Raw genomic sequence first — 25,236 nt, 5'->3', positions numbered from 1 at the left:
AATATACTTTTGCTTAAGAAGGTGACATTTATACACAGAAAAAAAATGTAACTCATGGGTCAGAAGGGTCCAAATAAGAAAGACAATACTCTCAGGTGGCTTATACATGTTTTGATTTGAGCAAAGAACTGAATATGAATCCAAAAAGAAGATGAGAAAATGCTAAAATTTGTTTTGTGCTCTATACAGGACTCTGTGGTTCCTACAACAACAGAGCAGAGGATGATTTCATGTCAAGTCAGAATATATTAGAGAAGACATCTCAGGCATTTGCTAATTCTTGGGAAATGATGCCTTGTCCTAAAGGAAACACTGCTTCATGCGTCAGTATAGAAAAAGGTAATGTTAATTGAACATCAAACTCCGTAATTAGATATTTGGTACTGGAATTATAAACTTATTCTGGTAATAATATGAGACTACCAGATAATCCTGGTTTCAGCTAGCATTTGTTGTACTGTCCCAGTTTTAGAGGGAACAGTGGAGAAACAATCGGGCTGGTTGATGACACTCTTAGAAAACATGTCTCATTGGGGAATGGAGGGAGGAAAAGACACAGCTGTCTTTTTCTGTACTAACTCTTTTCTTCCTTATACAGTTTTCTCCATGGTTATAGAATAATAGGGTTAGAGGAGACTTTACCTATCACTTAGTTTATTAGTATTCCTATTTTATTTAGTTGTAGAAGTCATCATTTCTTTGAATAGCGAGACTCACCGTAACTACTGAGACACTTAATGATGCAGCTATAGTTAGATCCAGGTCTCCTAACCATTGCCATCATGTATACCAAACCCCAAATATAGATCTTAATGGGAAAACTGTACACTTGTATGCTTCAGCTCATGTTTTAGCTTACCAAATACTTTCATACCTATTAGTTCAATTTATTTCCACAAATATTCATGAAGGACATAGATGAGGTTATTATCTCCATTAATGTAGATGGTGATAATGGAGTTTAGATAGGGTGTTCTTAATAAGGTGTAATCCAAGTGTTTTGAGTCCAAGTCTTTCTCTGATTGTTCCCCTAGTATTGCTGATTTTAATACATACTTCACTTTATGTTGCTTCTTTCATAAGTAATGGAATGCAATGGAAGGTAAGTTAAGATGTATTATGATGATATGTTAATTAGTTATTTCTAAATTAATCTGCATATTTGAAACAAATGTTTTATCAGTTTTTAATAATATTTAAAAATTACTAAAGCGATTCCTTTTGAAAGTTTCATCTATTTGTTTTGATTTAAAAGATGAGCTGGTAAATGCATTAACATCAACATGGTAATACATATTTCATGGTTTTAATTGTTGTTATTTTGTTTTGTGGTGTTGCAATGAAAAAAATGAGCATAGGTAAAAAACATATATATCTCATAGAAACCAAGCCAATTTAGGTTAAGCAGACTATATGTTAAAAATTTTGAGAGATATGTAAATGACTCAATTTTCAGTGTTTTATATATAACTTAATAAAATAAAATACAGAAAATTAAACTATACTTTAATAAGATGTTAATAATGTTTACAAAAAAACAGTGAAACCTGGTTGCAAGTTTGGCCTCATAATTGGCCTCAATGTCCTTTAAATAGGTTCAGTCATCTTCCTTTATTGCTTCCTGGTGACAGTAACTTTTAAAGGCCAATCAACAAATAGTTAAAAAAAATTTTAGTAATGTTTGTCCTAGTCATGGTCATCATCCTTAAGAATCTGCAGATCACTGAGCAAAACATTTCCTACTCAGATGCTATTTTTGTGAATTTTCTCTTCTGTTAATTTAATCTGAGACTAGTTATTTATAAACCAACCAAATATCAATTAAGCAGTTAAAAATAAAATTAGCATATCTGAATTATTTATATTGGTTGTCCTAATGTATGACCTTCAGAAACACTGATCTGACCTACTTGGGTGACAGTACTAACATTTCATAATTTGACATAAATATGTATTTTAAATTAAAAGATACGTAAATAAATACTCTGGTTCCCTTATTCATATTTTTATATAGAAACTGCCCTTCAGAAAAATGTTAACTGATTTAATATAAAAGTCCAAAGCTAATAAAGATTTGCCTCTAAGTTTAAATAGTTTCTGATTATATCATGCTATTTTTGTATATAGTGATAACAAATTATAGCAAAACACTTTAAAAACACAATTGTTTTAATAAAGACAAAAGTTAAAAATTTACACTTTCTCTTTTAATCAAAAAATTATGACAGTTTTGTTCTAATATGTGGTTCATTAATTTTCTTCCAGAAAGGTTTGCTGAAAGGCACTGTGGAATTCTTCTTGATTTGAGTGGGCCTTTTGCTTCCTGCCATTCAGTTGTGGACCCTAAACCATATCAAGAGGTATGTGAGGGTCTGATATTAACAGCTTTTTTTGAGAAATATTTTGATAATATTAAAAGAAGCATGAGATATTAAAAATGTTCAAATAGCAGCCATTGTCAGTAGATTAAGATATATGTTTAAATTTAACATTGGATTATACTAATTTATTCAATTGTTAGATATACCAACTCAAAACAAAAAGAGGTACAGGAAAATAACCCAAAATGAGAAAAGTCTTGAATAAATTTCTTTTTCTGTCTTTTCTAAGTTCTTGGAAAACTCATTTAATAATTGATTTGCTATTTTGTATATTTTTGAAAAGACATAATTCCAAAAGTTTCAAGGACATACGTTTTTCAGGGAAGAGGAGTGGTTATGAACTGATTTGTTATACACAGTTTTCCTGTTCTGAATATTTTCATAATGTAATATAAATTTGTTTCTTATTTTAAAGGAATGCAAAAAATATACTTGTACTTGTGAAAATAGTCAAGACTGCCTGTGCACGATTTTAGGCAACTATGTGAAAGCATGTGCTGAGAAGGAAACTTACATGATAGGATGGAGGGCTGGGCTTTGTGGTAAGCAGAGGCTTTAGATAACTCTACTTTCTTCTCAATTTTACAAAAGTTGTGTGTGAGTGTGTGTGTCTAGGTGTACTTTAAGCATGTGTATTTACAAGTCTGTACTTTGTTCTTTCAAAGATGATTTTATGTTTGTTCAAAAAATGTTTTTTGCAATCCTTGCATATTTACTTCTTGGTTTATTTCTTCTATCTTGATTAAATACATTCATATTTTAACAAGAACAGAATATATATGCATTTATATATAAATGTATGTTTCTGTTCAACTTTTGTATGCTGAAATATAAATAATGTTCTGACATGCATTTTTAACTCATAGTCAAATATTAATAACTTATTTTGAAAAAATAAATTAGTAAGCTAAGGACTCAACTACTATGTTTACAAAATCTTACTTTGGGGACTTCCCTGGCAGTCCAGTGGTTAAGACTCTGCACTTCCATTGCAGGAGGCACAGGCTGGATCCTTGGTCAGGGAACAAAGATCCCTCTTGCCACGTGGCCAGAAAAAAAATCTTATTTTGTTTTAAAATATTTATTACACTAAAGTCAGAAAGAGAAGGAAAAATACTGTATGTTATCACTTTTTTTTTTTTTTTTTTTGGCGGTACGCGGGCCTCTCACTGTTGTGGCCTATCCCGTTGCGGAGCACAGGCTCTGGACGCGCAGGCTCAGCGGCCATGGCCCACGGGCCCAGCCGCTCCGTGGCATGTGGGATCTTCCCGGACCAGGGCACGAACCCGTGTCCCCTGCATCGGCAGGCGGACTCTCAACCACTGCGCCACCAGGGAAGCCCTGTATGTTATCACTTTCATGTGGAATCTGAAAAATAAAACAAACTAGTGAATATAACAAAAAAGAAATAGACTCGCAGATATAGAGAACAAACTAGTGGTTACCAGTGGAGAAAGGGGAGGGAAAATATAGGGGTAGAGGATTAAGAGGTACAAATTTACTGTGTATAAAATAAATAAGCTACAGGTATATATTGTATAGCACAGGAAATGCATCAAATATTTTGTGATAAATATAGAGTATAATCTATAAAAATTTTGAAGCACTGTGTTGTACACTGAAACTAATACAATATTGTAAATCAACCGTACTCAGTAAAGAAAAAGTGAAAAAAATTCTTATTAGAAAGCTGATAAATCCTTCATTTAATGGAAAAAAATGTTTATTGCACTATTCAAATACGACTTCAGAGAAGTACTTTGTTTACAAAAAAGAAAAACTTTTGTAGAAACACATCTCTATAGATAAATCTTAATACTGCATAGCCAATATCCAGTTAATCAGTAAGGTCTGCCAAGTTCACCTCCAAAATTTCTTTCAAATATATTCATATGTTTCCATCTCTTTTGCCACCAACCTAGTTCAAAAGCTGTCACTTTTACTTCTGGGTGATTGCAATAACCTCCTTTAATATCCAGTCTTGGTTCCCTCTAATCCAATTTCTGCAGAGAAATCAGTATAATCTTTAAAGTAAAACCAAATAAAACTAACCTGATCATGTGACATTCCAGTCTAAAACAAGTCAATGGCAATTCATTGCTTTTAGGCTAAAGACCAAACTGCTTACAAGGGTCGTGCAAGTTCTAAAGGCTACTTGTCTCTGGGCCTATAGTTTCTATTCTTCTACTTGCTTTTTGAAAGAATTTCCCTCTCTTGTAATTTAGACATAGAATTACCAGACATAGAATTACCTTTCTCCAGGCTGTCTTCATGCTGTCCATCTACCCCCTCCTTTTCACTAAGTGCAGGTTCCCAGCTGTACACACTTAGAGCTTCCTATCTTGCTTTTTTAGCATGCAGCACAATTGTCCTTTCCCCAGGAATATAAGCTACAGGAGAGCAGTGTACTGCCTATCTTGTTTATGGGCTTTATTCTCAGCAGAATGTGTAAACATTATAGTAGTGTCTCAATAATGACAGAAAAAAAGAATGAAAAAAGGACAGTTACCTTTTCCTCTATTATTCATAATCTCAATTATGATTAATTCACTATACTACCTATAAACATCAACTTGAGGTAAGATTATTAATTTTCCTGGTTATTTACATGTTGATTATTTTTCCCTATACCAACAGATCAATCTTGTCCAAGTGGCCTAGTTTTCAGGTACAATGTTAAAACCTGCAATAGTTCCTGCCGATCATTGTCAGAGAGAGATAGGAGCTGCGATATGGAAGATGTTCTAGTTGATGGATGCACTTGCCCTGATGGAATGTACCAGACTAATGAAGGAAATTGTGTTCCAAAATCTCAGTGTGACTGCTACATAAATGACGAGGTCATACAACCAGGCAAACTCATTCATATTGATGACGATAAATGGTATGGAAATTACAAATATACTTGTTATGACTTTGAAATCAAGGGACTGTGCTTTTCACAGAAATAGTCTTTTGCTAGTATGAAGTCTTCTTTAGACCTATCATATTTAAAATTTTGTATTTCTTATTAAAGTTTGATATTACCTCTTTTACCTGGAATGTTCACTACACTGTAATGGCCATCGCTGATTTATCCCACTCTTGTTTGGTTTTAAATGACAGTAGAAAAAATATTCTAGAAGCTACTACATACAGACAATGCAAAATGATTTTATATTCAATGTTTCCTAGTTGTCTCTCAGCATTTGTCATTCAACAAAGAGTTATTCAATAAATATCTACTGTGTGCCATGCTTTGTGCTGAGCCCTGGAGTTACAAAGATGAGTGAGCATTGTCTTGGACTCAGATATTGCAAGGAGGTTTGTATACTATCATATGGTACCAAAAAGGGCCAGTTGCTACTGCAGGAGATAAAAAACTTCTCAGAGGAGACCAGCATTTCAGTTTTCCTAAGGGATGAATCTTCCAGACAAAATTGGGTTGTGAAGAGTGACTTCTAGTGGAGTAAACAGAATGAACTGATGTAGGAAATGTTTGAAAAAGTATTGCACATGCAGGTTGTTGCTGCACAGGATTACGCTGGAAAAGAAGGCAGTGACCAGGGCATACTCAAGAGTTTGAACTTTGTTCCTGGGAAGTAGGAGGTGCTGAAGAATTGTAACTTTTTGTAATGGATAAGAAGGTTGTGATTTCTGCAGTCTGGGCAAAGTAGTCTATCCACATTTCTAATTCGATACAAATAAATAGCAATTCTTAAAAACATAACTGCAAAATTGAAGCAGTTGTTCCAAAAAAACTTTGGATGCACCTTCTCTCTTTTCTTTAGTTCCATAAAGATATCACTTAGCAATGAATAATTTCTCTTGGTCATTTTAAAGGAAAGGATGTGTATCAACTCTTTTCCATCAAACATGTAAAACATTTGGTTGGGGTTTGGTAATGATACATTCCCTACAGATGCTGGGGAATCCGTACATTACCTTTTTAATAAAACTTAGGCCAGCACCTCCAAATTATGGTTGCCTTCATCATTATCCTGTTTCAGACCTCTAAGACCTCTTATTGGCACTACTGTGAGAGCTAACTTGGCTGTTCTTTGCCCTGTCTCTCTCTGTCTCTGTCTCAAGTTTCTTGTACTACCAATAGAATATCAAATCTATAGCACTATTCTGACTGTGTCACTTAGCTGCTCAAACACTTTTGTTATGGTGACAGTTGCTTAAAGAATAGAAACAGGGCTTCCCTGGTGGTGCAGTGGTTGAGAGTCCACCTGCCGATGCAGGGGACACGGGTTCGTGCCCCGGTCCAGGAAGATCCCACATGCCGCGGAGTGGCTGGGCCCGTGAGCCATGGCCGCTGAGCCTGTGTGTCCGGAGCCTGTGCTCCGCAACGGGAGAGGCCACAACAGTGAGAGGCCCGCGTACCGCGAAAAAAAAAAAAAAAGAATAGAAACAAACTTGCATGTGAAACTAACTGAAATCTGGCCGTAACTTACTTCCAGTACTTCTCCCTGTAATGTATCCTGCCTTCTATCAAACAAGTCATTGGAACGTACCTTGTTCTTTCCTTTGTCACATTTTACATCTTATCAGCAATATCTGTTGAATCTTACTCATTCATCAAGATCAAGCCATCTTTTCCATGAAGTTTTCTGTATGTCCATAAGAACCTTGCTTGTACATTTCTATAATACATACAGGATTATATCTTATAATTTGGTACATTTTATGCGTCTTCTGGGGGACTGTGTCTCATTGGTCTTATTATTTGTGATAAAACAGGTGGTTTATGAATGAGAGGTTAAAGTTGCTGTAACAGTGTATTAAGAAGCTGTCATTGGAATTGTATTTAAATGCATCATTTCCAGGACTTCCTTGGCGGTCCAGTGGTTAAGACTCTGTTCTCTCAATGCAGGGGGCACAGGTTCGATCCCTGGTTGGGGAAATAAGATTCCTCATGCTGCACGGCACAGCCTAAAAAAAAAAAAGTATCATTTTCTTTTATTTCCAGCATATGTCGAGATGGAATTCTTCTTTGCCAGACTCCCATTGATTTAACACTACGTAAGTTTTGAAATCATGATGCTTAAGATATCTACTTTGGTTAAAATAAGCAGATCAAGGGGCCCTTGATTAACAGCTTCCCTTGTTCCACAGAGAATTGTTCTAGAGGGGCTGAATATGTTGACTGTAGGAATCCTAAGGCACAGAGAAGAGTTGACAGTACCTGTAGCACTCGGAACATACCTAATTTTGAAGTAAGTAACATGGCAGTAGAGTTTAGTTTTTTAAAACTTTTGTTTCAGTGAAGAAGGAAATTAAAACATCAATGAAAAGTAATTAGAAGGTCATATTATTTTCTGTGTGTCATTTTGATTTGTCAAATGTTGACTCTAAATGTATATTTGGTATATTTCTGCATTGTCAATTAAAACTGATAATGTGATGTATTTAGACTAGTGCCCCATGGTGTATATTTTATATTTATTTCTGTAGGAGAACTTGCCTTGCAAGCGTGGATGCTACTGTCCTGTAGGAATGGTTCGAAATTCTAAAGGGAACTGTGTCTTCCCTGATGACTGCCCATGTTCTTTTGGTGGACAAGAGTATGACCAAGGAAGTGTCACCTCGGTTGGCTGCAACAAATGGTGCATAATAAAAGATTACTACTTTATTTGTTTGGATATTTGAAAGTGGACAATCTGCTCTGATTTTTATGGGAAAGAAGTCATACTCTGCGATATTTTGAAAAATAATGGTCAAATGTAGTTAGAAAAAAAGCTATCTTTAAAATAGAAATTTTACATAGCATTATGTACGATGAACATCAGATAATGAAGAAACTGCAAAATTTAAACCAATATGAAACATTGTTTTGTGCTTCTTTACAAAAACAATATGAGTATATGAATCTTGATGTAATATAATTACCACACTGTATCATTGCTCTCTTTTAGTACTTGCATAAAAGGATCTTGGAACTGTACACAAAATGAATGTCAAACCACCTGCCATATCTATGGGGAAGGTCATGTTAGATCTTTTGATGGAAAAAGTTACAGCTTTGATGGTCTCTGCCAGTATTCATTTATTGAGGTAATTGCAAGTGTATTTTATCACAATTTTTCTTTACTTATTATTTATTTGTAGATGAACTCTGGAGTATTTTATTCTCAAAATGTGAAATTAAAAAAAAATGGCCCCTTATATGTTTCTCAAAGGCAGTAAAATGTAACATAATGTAAAAATGAGTCTGGAGGCAGTAGACCTAGATTTCACTCCTGGCTCTGCCATTTCTCAGATGTATGACTTACTTTGGGCACATTCCTTAATCTCTCTGTGTCTCAGTTTCCTCAGCTATAAAATGGGGATGGAAATAGCCCCTACTTGAAACCAAAGTAGAGAAAATATTGGCACACATACTAAATGCTCAATAAATGTTAGGTGTCATTATTTTAACAACAGCACTATTAGCAATAACAGTTACATTTTCTTGAGTGCTTTTTGCAAAGCGAATTTATATATTTTATTACATTCAATCATTTAAAATATAAAAGACTTATATTATTATTCCTATGATGGAGATGAAGAAATTGAGGGTTAGAGAGGTTAAGCAACATGAATTACTAAGCAGAAAATGCTATATTCAACCTAGATCTGTCTGATTCTGGAGTTCATGCTTGTTCCATACACCTAAACTGCTTCCTAAGTAACATGTAATGGGTGAAGTTTGGATTGTTTTGCATTAGTTTTGATTGAATATCAAATTTCATATAAATCACTGAAGAAAAAGCCCCCACATCTTATCTAGCTATTTGCAGAGCCTAGAAATAAATCTAAGACTTACACAATTTAAATATATATACATCTATGGTATAATTCTAAACTTGTATAGAGGTAATGGGAAAAGGACTCAGTCAAAACAAGTTAACTAGTTTGGACTCAGCAAAGGCTACAGACCCATAACACAGTTACACCACTGTCTTTTGGAAATTCCATAACAAAACATATGGTAATTTATTGATTATAAGGGGTCACTGTCTAAGAAATATTTGTCTGATACAAACATTGTAATTGAGTTCCATGTCCCTGATATAAATAAACTATTATTAACATTTAATTTTTAAAGGATTATTGTGGTCGTGAAAATGGCACATTCCGTATTTTAACTGAAAGCGTCCCGTGTTGTGAAGATGGGCTTACATGCTCAAGAAAAATTATAGTTGCTCTTCAGGTACAGTACTGTTTCTCTTTACTTTCTTTTTCTCTCAGATTATGCACCGCCAAATAAAACTAATGTTTTTGTAAGTCTATCTTTTCATTTATAGGATCAGAATATTGTCTTGCAAGATGGTAAAATCACAGCAGTCAAAACTACGGAAAGTAAGGAATGTGAACTCAGTGGAAAATCATACTCTGTTCATACTGTTGGCCTGTACTTGATTTTGAAAATTTTAAGTGGAATAACCATAATTTGGGACAAAAATACAAGAATTTCTGTGTTATTGGATCCACGCTGGAATGTATGTATATCACATTCATATATATAATAATATAACAGAAGCAAATAACAATAGAAGCAAAATCATTTTTGCTGCTGAAGATTAGAGACATATTCAAATGTGGAAAGTGGGAGAATGGTAGTCTTTGTTATAGAACAAGGTTCCACATCTATTCAACCTTACGTGAAGTATTAAATGTAATCAAAGATGATAGAATTTGGTGAAAAATAAATGCAATAAACCTGAAGCATTCTAGTTTAGCCATATGTGGTTGCTTGGTGTATAGATAGAATTAATGTAATCCTTGGAACAAATATTCTAAGAACCTAAGAGTATACTCCTGTATGATTTGAAGCTACTGAATATAATTATTTTTAAATTCTTAAGGCATTTATCTTGGTCAATACTGAAATATAGGATATCTTGGATTAAATGGGAGCAGAATCTTATCCACAGATTCTGGTTTCCATTCAAAATTTGGAATTTAAAATAGATTTATAATATACACAATCTTAATATCTCTATCATATGTCTATCTATCCATACCTATCTATCTCTCTATATATCTCTAGCATAACTCACTTTTAAAGATCCCTTTCTGATCTATATAGGGCAAAGTGTGTGGTCTTTGCGGAAATAACAATGGCGATCTTAAGGATGATTTCACAACGAGATACTCATCAGTAGCTGCTGGAGCACTGGAATTTGGAAATAGTTGGAAAACAAGTCAAGAATGTTCAGACACAGTAGCTCAAACCTTCCCATGTGACTCAAACCCATACTGTAAAGCTTGGGCTGTGCGGAAATGTGAGATCATCCGGGACAGCACCTTCAGAGACTGCCACAATAAGGTAGTGGGGCTCTGAGAGCAATGACAGGCACGGGTTTTGCTCTCAGGTACTCAGGTGCTGTGCTTGATGCCAAAAATCTTGGCTTTCTGTGCACCGATGGTGAAAAGAAATACAGAGACAAGAGTTTTGGAGCAATGAGAAAAATGGCTTTAATCTTTGCCTGGCAAAGGGGAAAACACAGCAGGCTAGTGCCTCAAGAACTGTGCTCCCCTTCCCTGGGGAACAGGGAAAGATTATATAGCCTGGGGCTCATGGTCTGGGGTAGGTGATAAGGCTCAAAGTAATTAAGGTCTTGCATGTCTTTTTTTCTGCAAATTCATGGCCAAAGCTGGTGTCAGGTGGCTCAGCAACCCGGTCTGGTGTCCCTGAAGTTATTGCCTGTGACCTTCTTTCTGAAATGAATAGTGCTACAAGGGAGTGCAGGGGAGAAGAAATGCCAGGTGCAAAGGGTAGTTCATATGGAGTCAGAGAGTAACTAGCCTTGTGAAGGACAAGGCTACAAGTGTTTGTTAGTAGTAACAGCTAAAGAATAACCAAGATTGCTTAACTCTTTCAGGTGTGGTTATATTGTTTCCCCAGTCTGTTCATTGTTTTCTTATTTTCCTTGTTTATCAGAAAAGAAAATCTCATTTCTATTTTTGCTTTAACATGGTCTTCCTAGGTGGACCCCAGTACGTACTATGATGCATGTGTTGAAGAAGCTTGTGCATGTGACATGGAGGGGAAGTACCTGGGATTCTGCACAGCTGTGGCGATGTATGCAGAAGCATGCAGTGCGGTTGGAGTATGTGTTACATGGAGGAAACCAGATCTCTGTCGTAAGTCCATATGTTGTTGTTCTTTAAAACGTAATCAGACAGAATTGTTTTGTTAGACAACCATTCTTCTCCTCATATTTTCTATAAAATACATATTCTTGGGCATAGACAGGTTTAAACACATGTTAATGTTTGTTTATGATTGAAAAAAAATACCTATTTAAAAAAGTATAGCACCTGGCACAGTACATCAAATTCAACTTTTTTAGTTTCAAAAGTTCTTCTGTTCACAGGGGAAAATTGAATATTGATGGAAAATATTTCTTATTCATACTTAAATGAACAATGAACTGTTTACCTATCTTGGTATAGTTATATATTCTTAAATATTTACCTCATATATCACTTTTGGGTGAAGTCCTCACACATCATCTTGAAAAGTTCTACAGAGTTCTAGTCAAGATAAACTGTTAAATGAATATAAACTGAATTTTGTTATGTGTGGAATGTGGTAACTTTAGTAGAAATTAGTTAACACATTTCCTTCCAAAGGAAGGTATGATAAGAGATAATGTGTCAAATGAGAAATGTTGAAATTGAATCCTCATTTTATTTAGTTTATTATGTACAGCTTTATATATTATATTGAAATCTTTAGTTGCCTCATTTGGGAACTGTTATTTACATATTAAAGAAGCTTAATTTCCCTGGAGATTTATTTTTCTCATTTAAGCTTAGACATTAAAACCATGAATATAGACTATAACCTAAAATAGCTAAAAAATGGGAAAATTAATATTTACTCTTCCACCTCAAACCAATCTTATTGTGAGATGTCAAAGAAAAGTGCTATTTTGATTCTATATGCTTTCCCTCCTTTTTTTGTAAGCTGTTTTTGCTTATATGGCAATTTAGATAAAGCCAAAGGGACTTGATAAGACAGAATGATATACTTTAGTTCTGTTTATTGTTAGTTTCATTCAAAAACTCTTATAAAAATGCTTTGGAAAATGAAAGGTGAAAATTGTCATGTAATGAATGCAAGTAATTTGATATAATTCAATCATAGCTGTCTACTGTGATTATTATAATGCACCTGGGGAATGCAGCTGGCATTATAAACCTTGTGGTACACTGACTGCAAAAACATGCAAAGATAGAGTAATTGGCCAGAAGTTTTCTGCAGTTTTAGAAGGTAAGACATATTTTAATAATTTCCATGAAGAAGCGCAAATTATACTGATACCTTAAAACGAAAATATTTTAGGATACTGACAATTCAGTATCTTACATTTTGTAATTTAATGAATAGTTGTTTATCTTTATTATGATATTAATATTTCTACATTAGAAATATTTTGTCTAGACATAAATTATCTATTTAACAGGAGAGAGAGAGAGAGAGAGAGAGAGAGAGAGAGAACATAGTGATCTGATCGCATTGGCAATCTTTATACATTTCATTAGACAAGGTAGTTTGTTGAGAATGTAGTTTCAGAATGCAACATATAATATAGTCTCACTTGAATGGAGGCCAATTAACTATATCTCACAGTTAAAAATTACGTTATTGCTAGCATTACATATCTTAGAGAAAAAGAATGAAGTGACAAGAAAACAAGATGATACAGAAACTTTCCAAAAGTCACATCTGTGTTAAATCCCAGGCTTTGGGATATTTTCAGCCCATTTTATTATGATTTCTGTTATCTTCGTCTACCCTCATGAAAGTAGATATTTAGAATTGGCATTCACATTTCAAGACCCATATTTATCCAAGTCTTGCATTATGTTCAACAGCGTGCTGTCATTGAAGTAGTAAATCATTTAAAATATTTTAGGAAACATATTAGAAAAAAATTAAATCAGCCAAAATTTCTAAGTTCTCAGGTTTATATTCATTGCAAGAGGGTCTGAATCCTGTTCAATTTTTTTTCTTAACAAAACATCTCTATTTATTTATTTAACATCTTTATTGGAGTATAATTGCTTTACAATGGTGTGTTAGTTTCTGCTGTATAACAAAGTGAATCAGCTCTACATATACATATACCCCCATATCTCCTCCCTCTTGTGTCTCCCTCCCATCCTTCCTATCCCACCCCTCTAGGTGGTCACATAGCACCTCACTTATCTCCCTGTGCTATGCAGCTGCTTCCCGCTAGCTATCTATGTTACAACTGGTACTGTATATATGTCCATGCCACTCTCTCACTTTGTCCCAGCTTACCCTTCACCCTCCACGTGTCCTCAAGTCCATTCTCTCCATCTGCATCTTTGTTCCTGTCCTGCCCCTAGGTTCTTCAGAACCATTTTTTTTTTTTTTAGATTCCATATATATGTGTTAGCTTATGGTGTTTGTTTTTCTCTTTCTGACTTACTTCACTGTATGACAGACTCTATGTCCATCCACCTCACTAAAAATAACTCAATTTCATTTCTTTATATGGCTGAGTAATATTCCATTATATATATATGTGCCACTCTTCTTTATCCATTCATCAGTCAATGGATACTTAGGTTGCTTCCATGTCCTGGCTATTGTAAATAGAGCTGCAGTGAACTTTGTGGTACATGACTCTTTTTGAATTATTGTTTTCTCAGGGTATATGCCCAGTAGTGGGATTGCTGGGTCATAGAGTAGTTCTATTCTTAGTTTTTTAAGGAACTTCCATACTGTTCTCCATAGTGGCTGTTTCAATTTTATATATTTTTCACTAAGAGTATGCTGTTGTTTTGCTATTATCTACTTCAGTTCATGGAACCATTGAAGTAAGTTTACAAAGGTACAATGTAGTTTCAGCAAATAGAGATGAACTGCGGGTCATTTTTACACACAGGCTGTTATGCTAAGTGCCCAGACAGTGCTCCCTTCCTGGATGAGAACACCATGAAATGCGTCAGTTTGTCTGAGTGCAGCTGCTTCTATAATGACATCATACCTGCTGGTGGAGTGATCCAAGATAACTGTGGGAGAATATGGTAAATTCTCTAACTGTCCAGTATTTCTGTTTCTTCCATTTTTATTTAGAAAGCAATTAAGAAAAAAATCAGTGAATATATTTTTTAACTGTTATTTCTAAATGGGAAGGTCAGCTTTAGGTTCAGTTTTATATCACTTATGTTGGTTATTTTGTGTTTTCAGTAAATCCACATATCAACAAATGGTTTGTTAAATCTTATACTTAGTGCATAAGACAGAACAGAAAATGTCACTATGTACTTTTGGGTAAAAAGAAAGTTTTCATTCCATAAATGTAAGATCATGTTTATAGGCTTTCAGAGAGTGACATGGAAGTAAAGAAGGGAGGTCTGTACTAGAGCGGCATGGCCATCAAAAAAAAGTCATGTTTGAAACTTAAAATCTAAGAACTAACTTTACAGCTTGACTCCAAACATTCCTTTAGGTCCCAAGAACTCCTCAGTGAAAAGATTAGGAAACAGTACATGAAAAATACAAAAAAACAGTTTGAATCCACAGCATGCTCTTGGGGAAACAGTTATTTACTGTTCTCTTATTTGGTTCTGTTTTGATTTTCACGGTTAGACAATTTGTTATTTTAAATTTGGGAGATGTATGTAATTAGGAGCTAAAAATTTCAAACTAATTCTTGTTTTTTATTTTGATTGTTTATTTTTTGTTTATAATTTAACTTTCAGCTATTGCATCGCAGGAGAGTTGGAGTGCAGTGGTGAGTCACTATGTTTTACTCTAATCAATTTAGGAAAGATGAGGTAAAGGGTTTGGAATCTTTTCATATCATCAACAGCAGAGGAGTAAGTACTTAATGCTTTAGACTGCTCCTCAGTGGATTGAGACTATTCTGTTTCAGGGTATTTGTTCATATTGAGTCAGTTCAAAACCAATGCTGTCAAGGTACTTCGAACCACTGGTAGATGGGGCAATTCTCCTGCCACACTCCTGCCTGTCTGTAGGTTCTGGGAATTAAGGGAGTGAGACATCAACTAAAATAATTTAATAAAGGGATGGAGTGGAAGGTGAGGATTATATAGATAGAATTCAATACTTGAAGGATTACTCATGTGCAACATATATCTTAAAAAGAAATTTCAATGAGCTTCCAAAGAATATATAAATGACTCCTGTTTTGCATTCGAAATTGTAAGAAGTGAAATAAAAAAGGCCAGATAACTCATAGTCAGCTTGAGTTTTAGATTTTTTTTTCACAATTTTTCATTCCTGTCAATAATAGTAATTTATGATTATTTCAGAAACTGCTCCTACAAATTCAACATTTACAGGTAAAATCATCATTATGGTTTAAATGTGTATTTCTGATGTCTTTTTATGGATAATCATTTATAGTTTCACATGAATCTGTGCCAGCAAAAGATATGCTGGTAAATATGCTGATATAAAATTTCAAATTAAAATTAACAGTTACTGGGCTTCCCTGGTGGTGTAGTGGTTGAGAGTTCGCCTGCTGATGCAGGGGACACGGGTTTGTGCCCCAGTCCGGGAAGATCCCACATGCTGCAGAGCGGCTGGGCCCGTGAGCCGTGGCTGCTGAGCCTGCGCGTTCGGAGCCTGTGCTCCGCAACGGGAGAGGCCACAACAGTGAGAGGCCCGCGTACCTCAAAGAAAACAAACAAACAAATAAAATTAACAGTTGCTAGAAAATATGTCAAAATATTATTTCATTATACTCCTGTGATTTAAGTTAGAAATATGATTAGAACATACAATAGGTATTGTATGCTTATTAGTTAAATATAATCATCCAAAGCTTGATATTTTTAGATGATAATTGGGACAAGTGGAGTGAAAAAGAAGTAAATGTGATCTCCTGTGAAGTAAATATTTTGAAATCATGATTATACTGGGAGATGACTTGAAAACATAGAAATAAAAGTTAATTTATTTTTCTTAACTCATGTATTTGTTACAAGCTATAATTTGTTGCAAGTATTTCAGTTATGTCCATTCAAGAGCGTATTGGGCAAAATGCAGTTTAACTTTGGGTTTGGAACTTGTAATACATTGGTGATATAAGTGTACTTAGAGTTGCTACAGTACACTTACACATTCCTGTCTTGTATGATTCAGGGATAGAATTTATTTCCTGTTGATCATTATTTGGAGGTGGTGTCAATTAAGAGATAGTATAGTAAATTGGAAACCTTAGGTTTTGGTAACGTATTTAGTATGTGGTCATCAGTGAAGTGTTATTTATTTTAGTTATCATTGGTTACTTTCCTAAAGCTAAGGTATCACATGTCAGGATTTGTCTTGGCCCTGTCTTATAAAGTTCCTGTGAGATTTTGGTTAAGTGGTAATAACAGAAAATAGTTATTTTTGTCGGGCATACAGTAAGTATACAGTGGTATTCATATTGATTTAATGAAAGATTGTTTTGTTAATTAACCTCTGCATACAACTTCAGAAACTTTTATTAAGTTTATGGCAACTGGTTTCTTGAACTAAATTTTCCAGCAAAGTTATTTAAGTAATTTATTTTCATAAATATTTTCTTCCCTAAACAGTTTCTACTACAACAGCTACCTCCATACTAAGCGCTGAAGCAGGTAAAAAAAAAAAGGCTTATTTGCTTTTTAGCTTCTAAATAAGCATCAAAGTGAATTTGCAACTCAGGCATTTGGCCCTTTTCTCAATTTTGTCATTCTCTATTTATTTATTTTCTAAATGCCAAATAGCAGGGTCTACATCCCAACTGTGATATTGGTGAAGAACCTCTTCCCTATTCAGAGATCATGTGTCCTAAAAATAACATTCTACATATTACTAATTTGGAAGAAAGTGGCTACAGAAGAAAATTCTATGCTAAATTCTTTGAAAATAATTTATATTTTCAACTGACACCAAGGAATTTTAACTTTAATTGAATCATTTGTAATTAAAGCAGTGATCAGAGAAGTACAGGAGTACTTCTGGTAAATGAATTTAACTGACATTTCATTATTTATTTGAATTATAGAGATATCTAACCCATGTCTAAATAAATACTTCGTAATCTTGCCTTTCAACACCATTTTAACATACATTTCCGAATATTTGTCTCCTCCTTTGTACAGCAATTACACTGGTGACCAGTAGCTCAGGCACAGGCAAGCCATAATCATCAACCACAACTTAATCAAGAGGGCATTAAAAAAAAATTCCAAAACTTCCTTTTTCAGTATTATACCTTTGCAGTTACACTTTTCAGGGAAGATTTTTGGGTTTTTTTTTAACGTCTTTATTGGACTATTATTGCCTTACAATGGTGTGTTAGTTTCTGCTTCATAACAAAGTGAATCAGTTATATACATACATATATCCCCATATCTATTCCCTCTTGTGTCTCCCTCCCTCCCACCCTCCCTATCCCACCCCTCTAGGTGGTCACAAAGCACAGAGCTGATCTCCCTATGTTATGCGGCTGTTTCCCACTAACTATAAGTTTTACATTTGGTAGTGTATATATGTCCATGCCACTCTCTCACTTTGTCCCAGCTTACCCTTCCCCCTCCCCGTATCCTCAATTCCATTCTCTAGTAGGTCTGCGTCTTTATTCCCGTCTTACCCCTAGGTTCTTCATGACCTTTTTTTTTTTTTTATTCCATATATATGTGTTAGCATACGGTATTTGTTTTTCCTTTCTGAGTTACTTCACTCTGTATGACAGACACAAGGTCCATCCACCTCACTACAAATAACTCAATTTCATTTCTTTTTATGGCTGAGTAATATTCCATTGTATATATGTGCCACATCTTCTTTATCCCTTCATCTGTTGATGGACACTTCGGTTGCTTCCATGTCTTGGCTATTGTAAATAGAGCTGCAATGAACATTGTGGTACATGACCCTTTTTGAATTATGGTTTTCTCTGGATATATGCCCAGTAGTGGGATTGCTGGGTGGTATGGTAGTTCTATTTTTAGTTTTTTCAGGAACCTCCATACTGTTCTCCATAGTGGCTGTATCAATTTACATTCCCACCAACAGTGCAAGAGGGTTCCCTTTTCTTCACATCCTCTCCAGCATTTATTGTTTGTAGATTTTTTGATGATGGCCATTCTGACCGGTGTGAGGTGATACCTCATTGTAGTTTTGATTTGCATTTTTCTAATGATTAGTGATTTTGAGCATCCTTTCATGTGTTTGTTGGCAGTCTGTATATCTTCTTTGGAGAAATGTTTATTTAGGTCTTCTGCCCATTTTTGAATTGGGTTGTTTGTTTTTTGATATTGAGCTTCATGAGCTGCTTGTATATTTTGGAGATTAATCCTTTGTCAGTTGCTTCATTTGCAAATATTTTCTCCCATTCTGAGAGTTGTCTTTTGGTCTTGTTTATGGTTTCCTTTGCTGTGCAAAACTTTTAAGTTTCATTAGGTCCCATTTGTTTATTTTTGTTTTTATTTCCATTTCTCTAAGATGTGGGTCAAAAAGGATCTTGCTGTGATTTATGTCATAGAGTGTTTTGCCTGTGTTTTCCTCTAAGAGTTTGATAGTGTCTGGCCTTACATTTAGGTCTTTAATCCATTTTGAGCATTTTTCACAGAACTGGAACAAAAAATTTCACTATTTGTATGGAAACACAAAAGACCCTGAATAGTCAAAGCAATCTTGAATAAGAAAAACAAAGCTGGATGAATCAGGCTCCTGGACTTTAGACTATACTACAAAGCTACAGTAATCAAGACAGTATGGTACTGGCACAAAAACAGAAATATAGATCAATGGAACAGGATAGAAAGCCCAGAGATAAACCCATGCACATATGGTTACCTTATCTTTGATAAAGGAGGCAAGAATATACAATGGAGAAAAGACAGTCTCTTCAATAAGTGGTGCTGGGAAAACTGAACAGCTACATGTAAAAGAATGACATTAAAACACTCCCTAACACCATACACAAAAATAAACTCAGGGAAGATTTTGTTTTCTGTTTTTGTTTTGTTTATTTTTAACATTTTAGAAGAAAACTTTGGAAAAAAATGTTATACAAACTGATAAGAGTCTTTGACTTTTACTTGTGGTCTATAGATTTTAAACTTTAATTTTACATTTTGACATCTATGTACTATTTAATCAAATTTCTCTGAAACATTAATTTCAAGTTAATCCATCTTATATATTGCCATAAATGTTATCAGTAACATAATTTTCCTTCCACATGAAACATTTTTTTCCATTGTTCTCCAATTCAGCAGCTTCCATTCCAGAGATTACTACATCAAGCAGTGAAATAATCCGTAGGTGAATCAACAAGCCTATAAACTGACAAATATAGGCTTTTACATATATTAAAATTGTTTTTTACATATTAGAATCAACAGACCCACTCTCTTATACTTAATACCTTTTTATTCCCCTCAATTAACATTATTTTTCTTTCTCCTCTTATTTATTACTTTCTCCAATCTGTCTGTCTCTGTATATACATATATATTTTAAAACATAATATTTTATTGAGGTATAATTGGCATGTTAACATTTTATTAGTTTCAGTTGTTCAACATAATGATTTGATATTTATATATATTGCAAAATGATCAGCACAAGAAGTCTAGGTAACATCCTTGAAGTCACAGTTAATGGTTTGCCATCCTTGTATTCCCAATTGCACTTAGTCCCAAGCTATATAATAGTTAGTATTCAATAAATATTTGTAGAATGAATGGATGATTCTTCTTTTCCCTGTCCCAAATTTTAATTCGGGTTTTTTCTTTTGGCACAGAATTTCTAGTGAAGATTATACTATTGATTAGATATTATTTATACTGATGAATCTTATAGTTCATACATTTCATTCATTGGAGCGAATATTTCTTCTCTAGAATACAAAGAGATAGTGTAAAATCAAGACTACTTTTTGATTATGATTTTATATCATGATATAGAATTATGACTAATTTGCAGTACTTTTGTAATTTTTAGTGTTGTCTGATTTATTTGGTACTTAATACATGTTGCTTATATTCAAAGGGCAAACATGTAACTTTATCACCATCATAGTGTGGAATATCATTAAAATGCCCAACTGACATGTTTAATTTCTATCAAACTTTCTCTTATGTTGAATATCATTAGCAGGTCTGGCTCTTTCAATGTAATTTTAGAAGAACTGACACGTTTCAGAAGTATTTTTCTTTATTCTATAATTGTAAATTTATTTCTGAAGGCTTAGTAAAAATTTCATCCCGGTAGTTGTTTAATATACACTGCATAATGATATTCTATCTATGTATTATCTCAGCCATAAACAATGGACTGAATTCCTAATTCTCAGCCTTGTTCTGTGTCTAAGATAAGTAATTTGGTTCAGTTGTATAGGTCTCTTTCAGTTAAAATAAAATCATTCACTCAGCTACTAAAACTTTTGAATCTTGAGGCCATTTAATGTATTCTTGACTGTTGATTTGGTGAATTGTGTAGTCATGCATGAGTCATAAGCAATTTGGATAACTATTTCAATATGATGCTGATATCTGCATCTTGCATTAAAAGTAGGCAATCAGAACTAAGAAGACTGGTTTGATTTTTTCCAGTTTATACATATATTTTCTTTTATTGCCTTTTCTTCCCCAAGCATTCAGTTTTGAACATAATATTCTGGCAATTAATTTTGTCAACATTCTGTATTGTAGCAAGCAAACTTTTCACATAAAACAGAAGGTCATGAGTAGATTACCTAGAGCTTTCGTTACTTCATCATTAGCCACTGATAAGGTTTTAGATGTAAAATTAATCTTAAAACACTACAAAAATCTCATCAATTGCTTCCACCATAGCATTTAAAAAAATTATAAATCTAATGTAGAGTTTAATTATAGGGAAGATTAGCTAGGTGATGTTTTCCTGAATTCATTTGGTATTATTTATGACTTTTAATGCTTAACCTTACCAAATCCTAATGTTTTATTTAATTTCACTGAAATTCCAGCAGACATTTCATGCTATTAGTATAATATTATTTTACTAAAACATCATCTTAGTACTGTATTATAATATATAGCAAATAATAACTATTAATGAGTGATTACTATATTTTAGTCATTATATCATGAACTTTTTATTCAATTTCTCATTAAATCTCAACAATCCCCTGATTCCACAATCCTCCACAACACAGGTGCCCTCATATTTTACAGGGGAGGAGATACAAAGAGCTTAAATATTTTTTCCAGCATTACAAATATCAGAAGAAAAAGGGATTTTCTGGTATGATGTAGAGAGAAAAAAGAGTTGTCTTTTCCTTTTTATTTGTGAAAGCAAGAAATTATAAAATCAGAAATTATAATTTCACAGATGTGAATCATTAAGGCTTGCCCCAACGTTAATCTGAAATCAGGAGAAAAAAGTAGTTTTTAGAAGTTTATTTTTTTCATGTTAAAATTCTGTAAATGTGCCACAAATCAAATAAATTTTAAGTAGATTTAGTCAAATAATCCTAATATAGAGAAAACATTGATTATCAAGTTATAGAGTCATTAGTAACTTTCCAGAATTTTTGGATAATGTAGATGTAGCTTTATATTGATACTGGAATAAATTAGTAATTGCTTATTTCCCAGATGAACTGAGGCACATAAAATTTTGTATATTACTTAAATTTCAATTCTAAAATAATTATTAGTGATTTAATGTTTAGCTCCTCATCGACTATTCCACAACATCTTTTCTGAGAATATTCCCATATCATACATAACAGGTAGGAACTTAGAAATTATTCAAATAATCATTGATTTAGTTTCATCAAAAATCTGTAACTTGGGGGCTCAGATAGTACCACTTGGTTATCTTTGTTCAATTAACTGCATAACCATAAATTCTATTTTATTTAATTTATTATTTAAACATCTTTATTGGAGTATAATTGCTTTACAATGGTGTGTTAGTTTCTGCTTTATAACAAAGTGAATCAGCTATACATATACATATATCCCTATATCTCTTCCCTCTTGCATCTCCCTCCCACCCTCCCTATCCCACCCCACTAAGTGGTCACAAAGAACCGAGCTGATCTCCCTGTTCTATGTGGCTGCTTCCCACTAGCTATATATTTTGCATCTGGTAGTATATATATGTTAGTGCTACTCTCTCACTTCTTTCCAGCTTAACCTTCCCTCTCCCTATGTCCTCAAGTTTATTCTCTATGTCTGCATCTTTATTCCTGCCCTGCCCCTAGGTTCATCAGAACCTTTTTCTTTTTTATTCCATATATTGTGTTAGCATATGGTATTTGTTTTTTTCTTTCTGACTTACTTCACTCTGTATGACAGACCCTAGGTACATCCACCTCAATACAAATAACCCAGTTTCATTTCTTTTTATGGCTGAGTAATATTCCATTGTATATATGTGCCTCATCATCTTTATCCATTCATCTGTTGATAGACACTTAGGTTGCTTCCATGTCCTGGCTATTGTAACTAGTGTTGCAATGAACATTGTGGTACATGACTCTTTTTGAATTATGGTTTTCTCAGGATATATTGCCCAGTAGTGGGAATGCTGGGTCATATGTAGTTCTATTTTTAGCTTTCTAAGCAACCTCCATACTGTTCTCCATAGTGGCTGTATCAATTTACATTCCCACCAACAGTGCAGAAGGGTTCCCTTTTCTCCACACCCTCTCCAGCATTTATTGTTTGTAGAGTTTTTGATGGTGGCCATTCTGACCAGTGTGAAGTGATATCTCATCATAGTTTTGATTTGCATTTCTCTAATGACTAGTGATGTTGAGCATCCTTTCATGTGTTTGTTGCCAATCTGTGTATCTTCTTTGGAGAAATGTCTATTAAGTCTTCTGTCCATTTTTGGATTGGGTTGTTCGTTTTTTTTTGTTGTTTTTTTTTTTTTGATATTGAGCTGAATGAGCTGTTTGTATATTTTGGAGATTAATCCTTTGTCAGTTGCTTCATTTGCAAATATTTCTCCCATTCTGAAGGTTGTCTTTTTGTCTTGTTTATGGTTTCCTTTGCTGTGCAAAAGCTTTTAAGTTTCATTAGGTCCCATTTGTTTATTATTGTTTTTATTTCCATTTCTCTAGGAGGTGGGTCAAAAAGATCTTGCTGCAATTGATGTCAGAAAGTGTATTGCCTGGGGTTTCCTCTAAGAATTTTATAGTATCTTGCCTTACATTTATGTCTTTAATCCATTTTGAATTTAATTTTGTGTATGGTGTTAGGAAATGTTCTAATTTCACTCTTTTACATGTAGCTGTCCAGTTCTCCCAGCACCATTTATTGAAGAGGCTGTCTTTTCTCCATTGTATATTCTTGCCTCCTTTATCAAAGATAAGGTGACCATATGGGCGTTGGTTTAGCTCTGGGCTTTCTATTCTGTTCCATTTATCTTTATTTCTGTTTTTGTGCCAGTACCATACTGTCTTGATTACTGTAGCTTTGTAGTATAGTCTAAAGTCAGGGAACCTGATTCATCCAGCTTTGTTTTTCTTATTCAAGATTGCTTTGGCTATTCAGGGTCTTTTGTGTTTCCATACAAATAGTGAAATTTTTTGTTCTAGTTCTGTGAAAAATGTCACTGGTAGTTTGATAGGCATTGCATTGAATCTGTACATTGCTTTGGGTTGTATAGTCTTTTTCACAATATTGATTCTTTCAATCCAAGAACATGGTATATCTCTCTATCTGTTTGTATTGTCTTTAATTTCTTTCATCTCTGTCTTATAGTTTTCTGCACATAGATGTTTTCTCTCCTTAGGTACGTTTTTTCCTAGGTATTTTATTCTTTTTGTTGCAATGGTAAATGGGAGTGTTTCCTTAATTTCACTTTCAGATTTTTCTTCGTTAGTGTATAGGAATGCAAGAGATTTCTGTGCATTAATTTTGTATCCTGCTACCTTACCAAATTCATTGATTAGCTCTAGTTGTTTTCTGGTAGCATCTTTAGGATTCTCTATGTATAATATCACATCATCTGCAAACAGTGACAGTGTTACTTCTTCTTTTCTGATTTGGATTTCTTTTATTTCTTTTTCTTCTCTGATTGCTGTGCCTAAAACTTCCCAAAATACGTTGAACAATGGTGAGAGTGGACAACCTTGTCTTGTTCCTGATCTTAGAGGAAAAGTTTTCAGTTTTTCACCATTGAGAATGATGTTGGCTGTGGGTTTGTCATATATGACCTTTATTATGTTGAGGTAAGTTCACTCTTTGCCTACTTTCTGTAGGATTTTTTTTTATCCTAAATGGGTGTTGAATTTTGTCAAAAGCTTTTTCTGCATCTATTGAGATGATCATATGGTTTTTATCCTCCAATTTGTTAATATGGTGTATCAAATTGATTGATTTGCATATATTGAAGAATCCTTGCATTCCTGGTATAAACCCCACTTGATCATGGTGTATGACCCTTTTAATATACTGTTGGATTCTGTTTGCTAGTATTTTGTTGAGGATTTTTTCATCTATGTTCATCAGTGATATTGACTTGTAGTTTTCTTTTTTTTGTGTGAAACCTTTGTCTGGTTTTGGTATCAGGGTGATTGTGGCCTTGTAGAATGAGTTTGGGAGTGTTCCTCCCTCTGCTATATTTTGGAAGACTTTGAGGAGGATAGATGTTAGCTCTTCTCTAAGTGTTTGGTAGAATTCGCCTGTGAAGCCATCTGGTGTTGGGCTTTTGTTTGTTGGAAAATTTTTAATCACAGTTTAAATTTCAATTCTTGTGACTGGTCTGTTTATATTTTCTACTTCTTCCTGGTTCAGTCTTGGAAGGTTGTGCTTTTCTAAGAATTTGTCCATTTCTTCCAGGTTGTCCATTTTATTGGCGTATAGTTGATTGTAGTAATGTCTCATGATCTTTTTTATT

The 25,236-nt window shown here is 34.0% G+C and overlaps 1 protein-coding gene across 1 annotated transcript in view; it reads left to right on the top strand.

Annotated features, from left to right (window-relative positions):
- The window catches only part of LOC138842857 (mucin-19), a 98,814-nt gene that overhangs the window by 12,277 nt on the left and 61,301 nt on the right, over nt 1–25,236 (top strand). The window contains exons 15-29 of the mRNA XM_070046543.1: nt 190–339; nt 2,266–2,360; nt 2,797–2,923; nt 5,019–5,265; nt 7,336–7,388; nt 7,482–7,582; nt 7,821–7,972; nt 8,282–8,420; nt 9,454–9,558; nt 9,653–9,847; nt 10,438–10,677; nt 11,339–11,495; nt 12,505–12,630; nt 14,276–14,417; nt 15,096–15,127. Coding sequence (XP_069902644.1) covers nt 190–339; nt 2,266–2,360; nt 2,797–2,923; nt 5,019–5,265; nt 7,336–7,388; nt 7,482–7,582; nt 7,821–7,972; nt 8,282–8,420; nt 9,454–9,558; nt 9,653–9,847; nt 10,438–10,677; nt 11,339–11,495; nt 12,505–12,630; nt 14,276–14,417; nt 15,096–15,127 — 2,061 coding nt within the window. The remainder of the gene's footprint in view (nt 1–189; nt 340–2,265; nt 2,361–2,796; nt 2,924–5,018; nt 5,266–7,335; nt 7,389–7,481; nt 7,583–7,820; nt 7,973–8,281; nt 8,421–9,453; nt 9,559–9,652; nt 9,848–10,437; nt 10,678–11,338; nt 11,496–12,504; nt 12,631–14,275; nt 14,418–15,095; nt 15,128–25,236) is intronic.

This window comes from Globicephala melas, chromosome 10 (assembly GCF_963455315.2).
Source record: "Globicephala melas chromosome 10, mGloMel1.2, whole genome shotgun sequence".
Lineage (NCBI taxonomy): Eukaryota > Metazoa > Chordata > Mammalia > Artiodactyla > Delphinidae > Globicephala > Globicephala melas.
The sequence above is the reverse complement of the archived record's forward strand: the minus strand, read 5'-3'. Positions and strand labels throughout refer to the sequence as shown.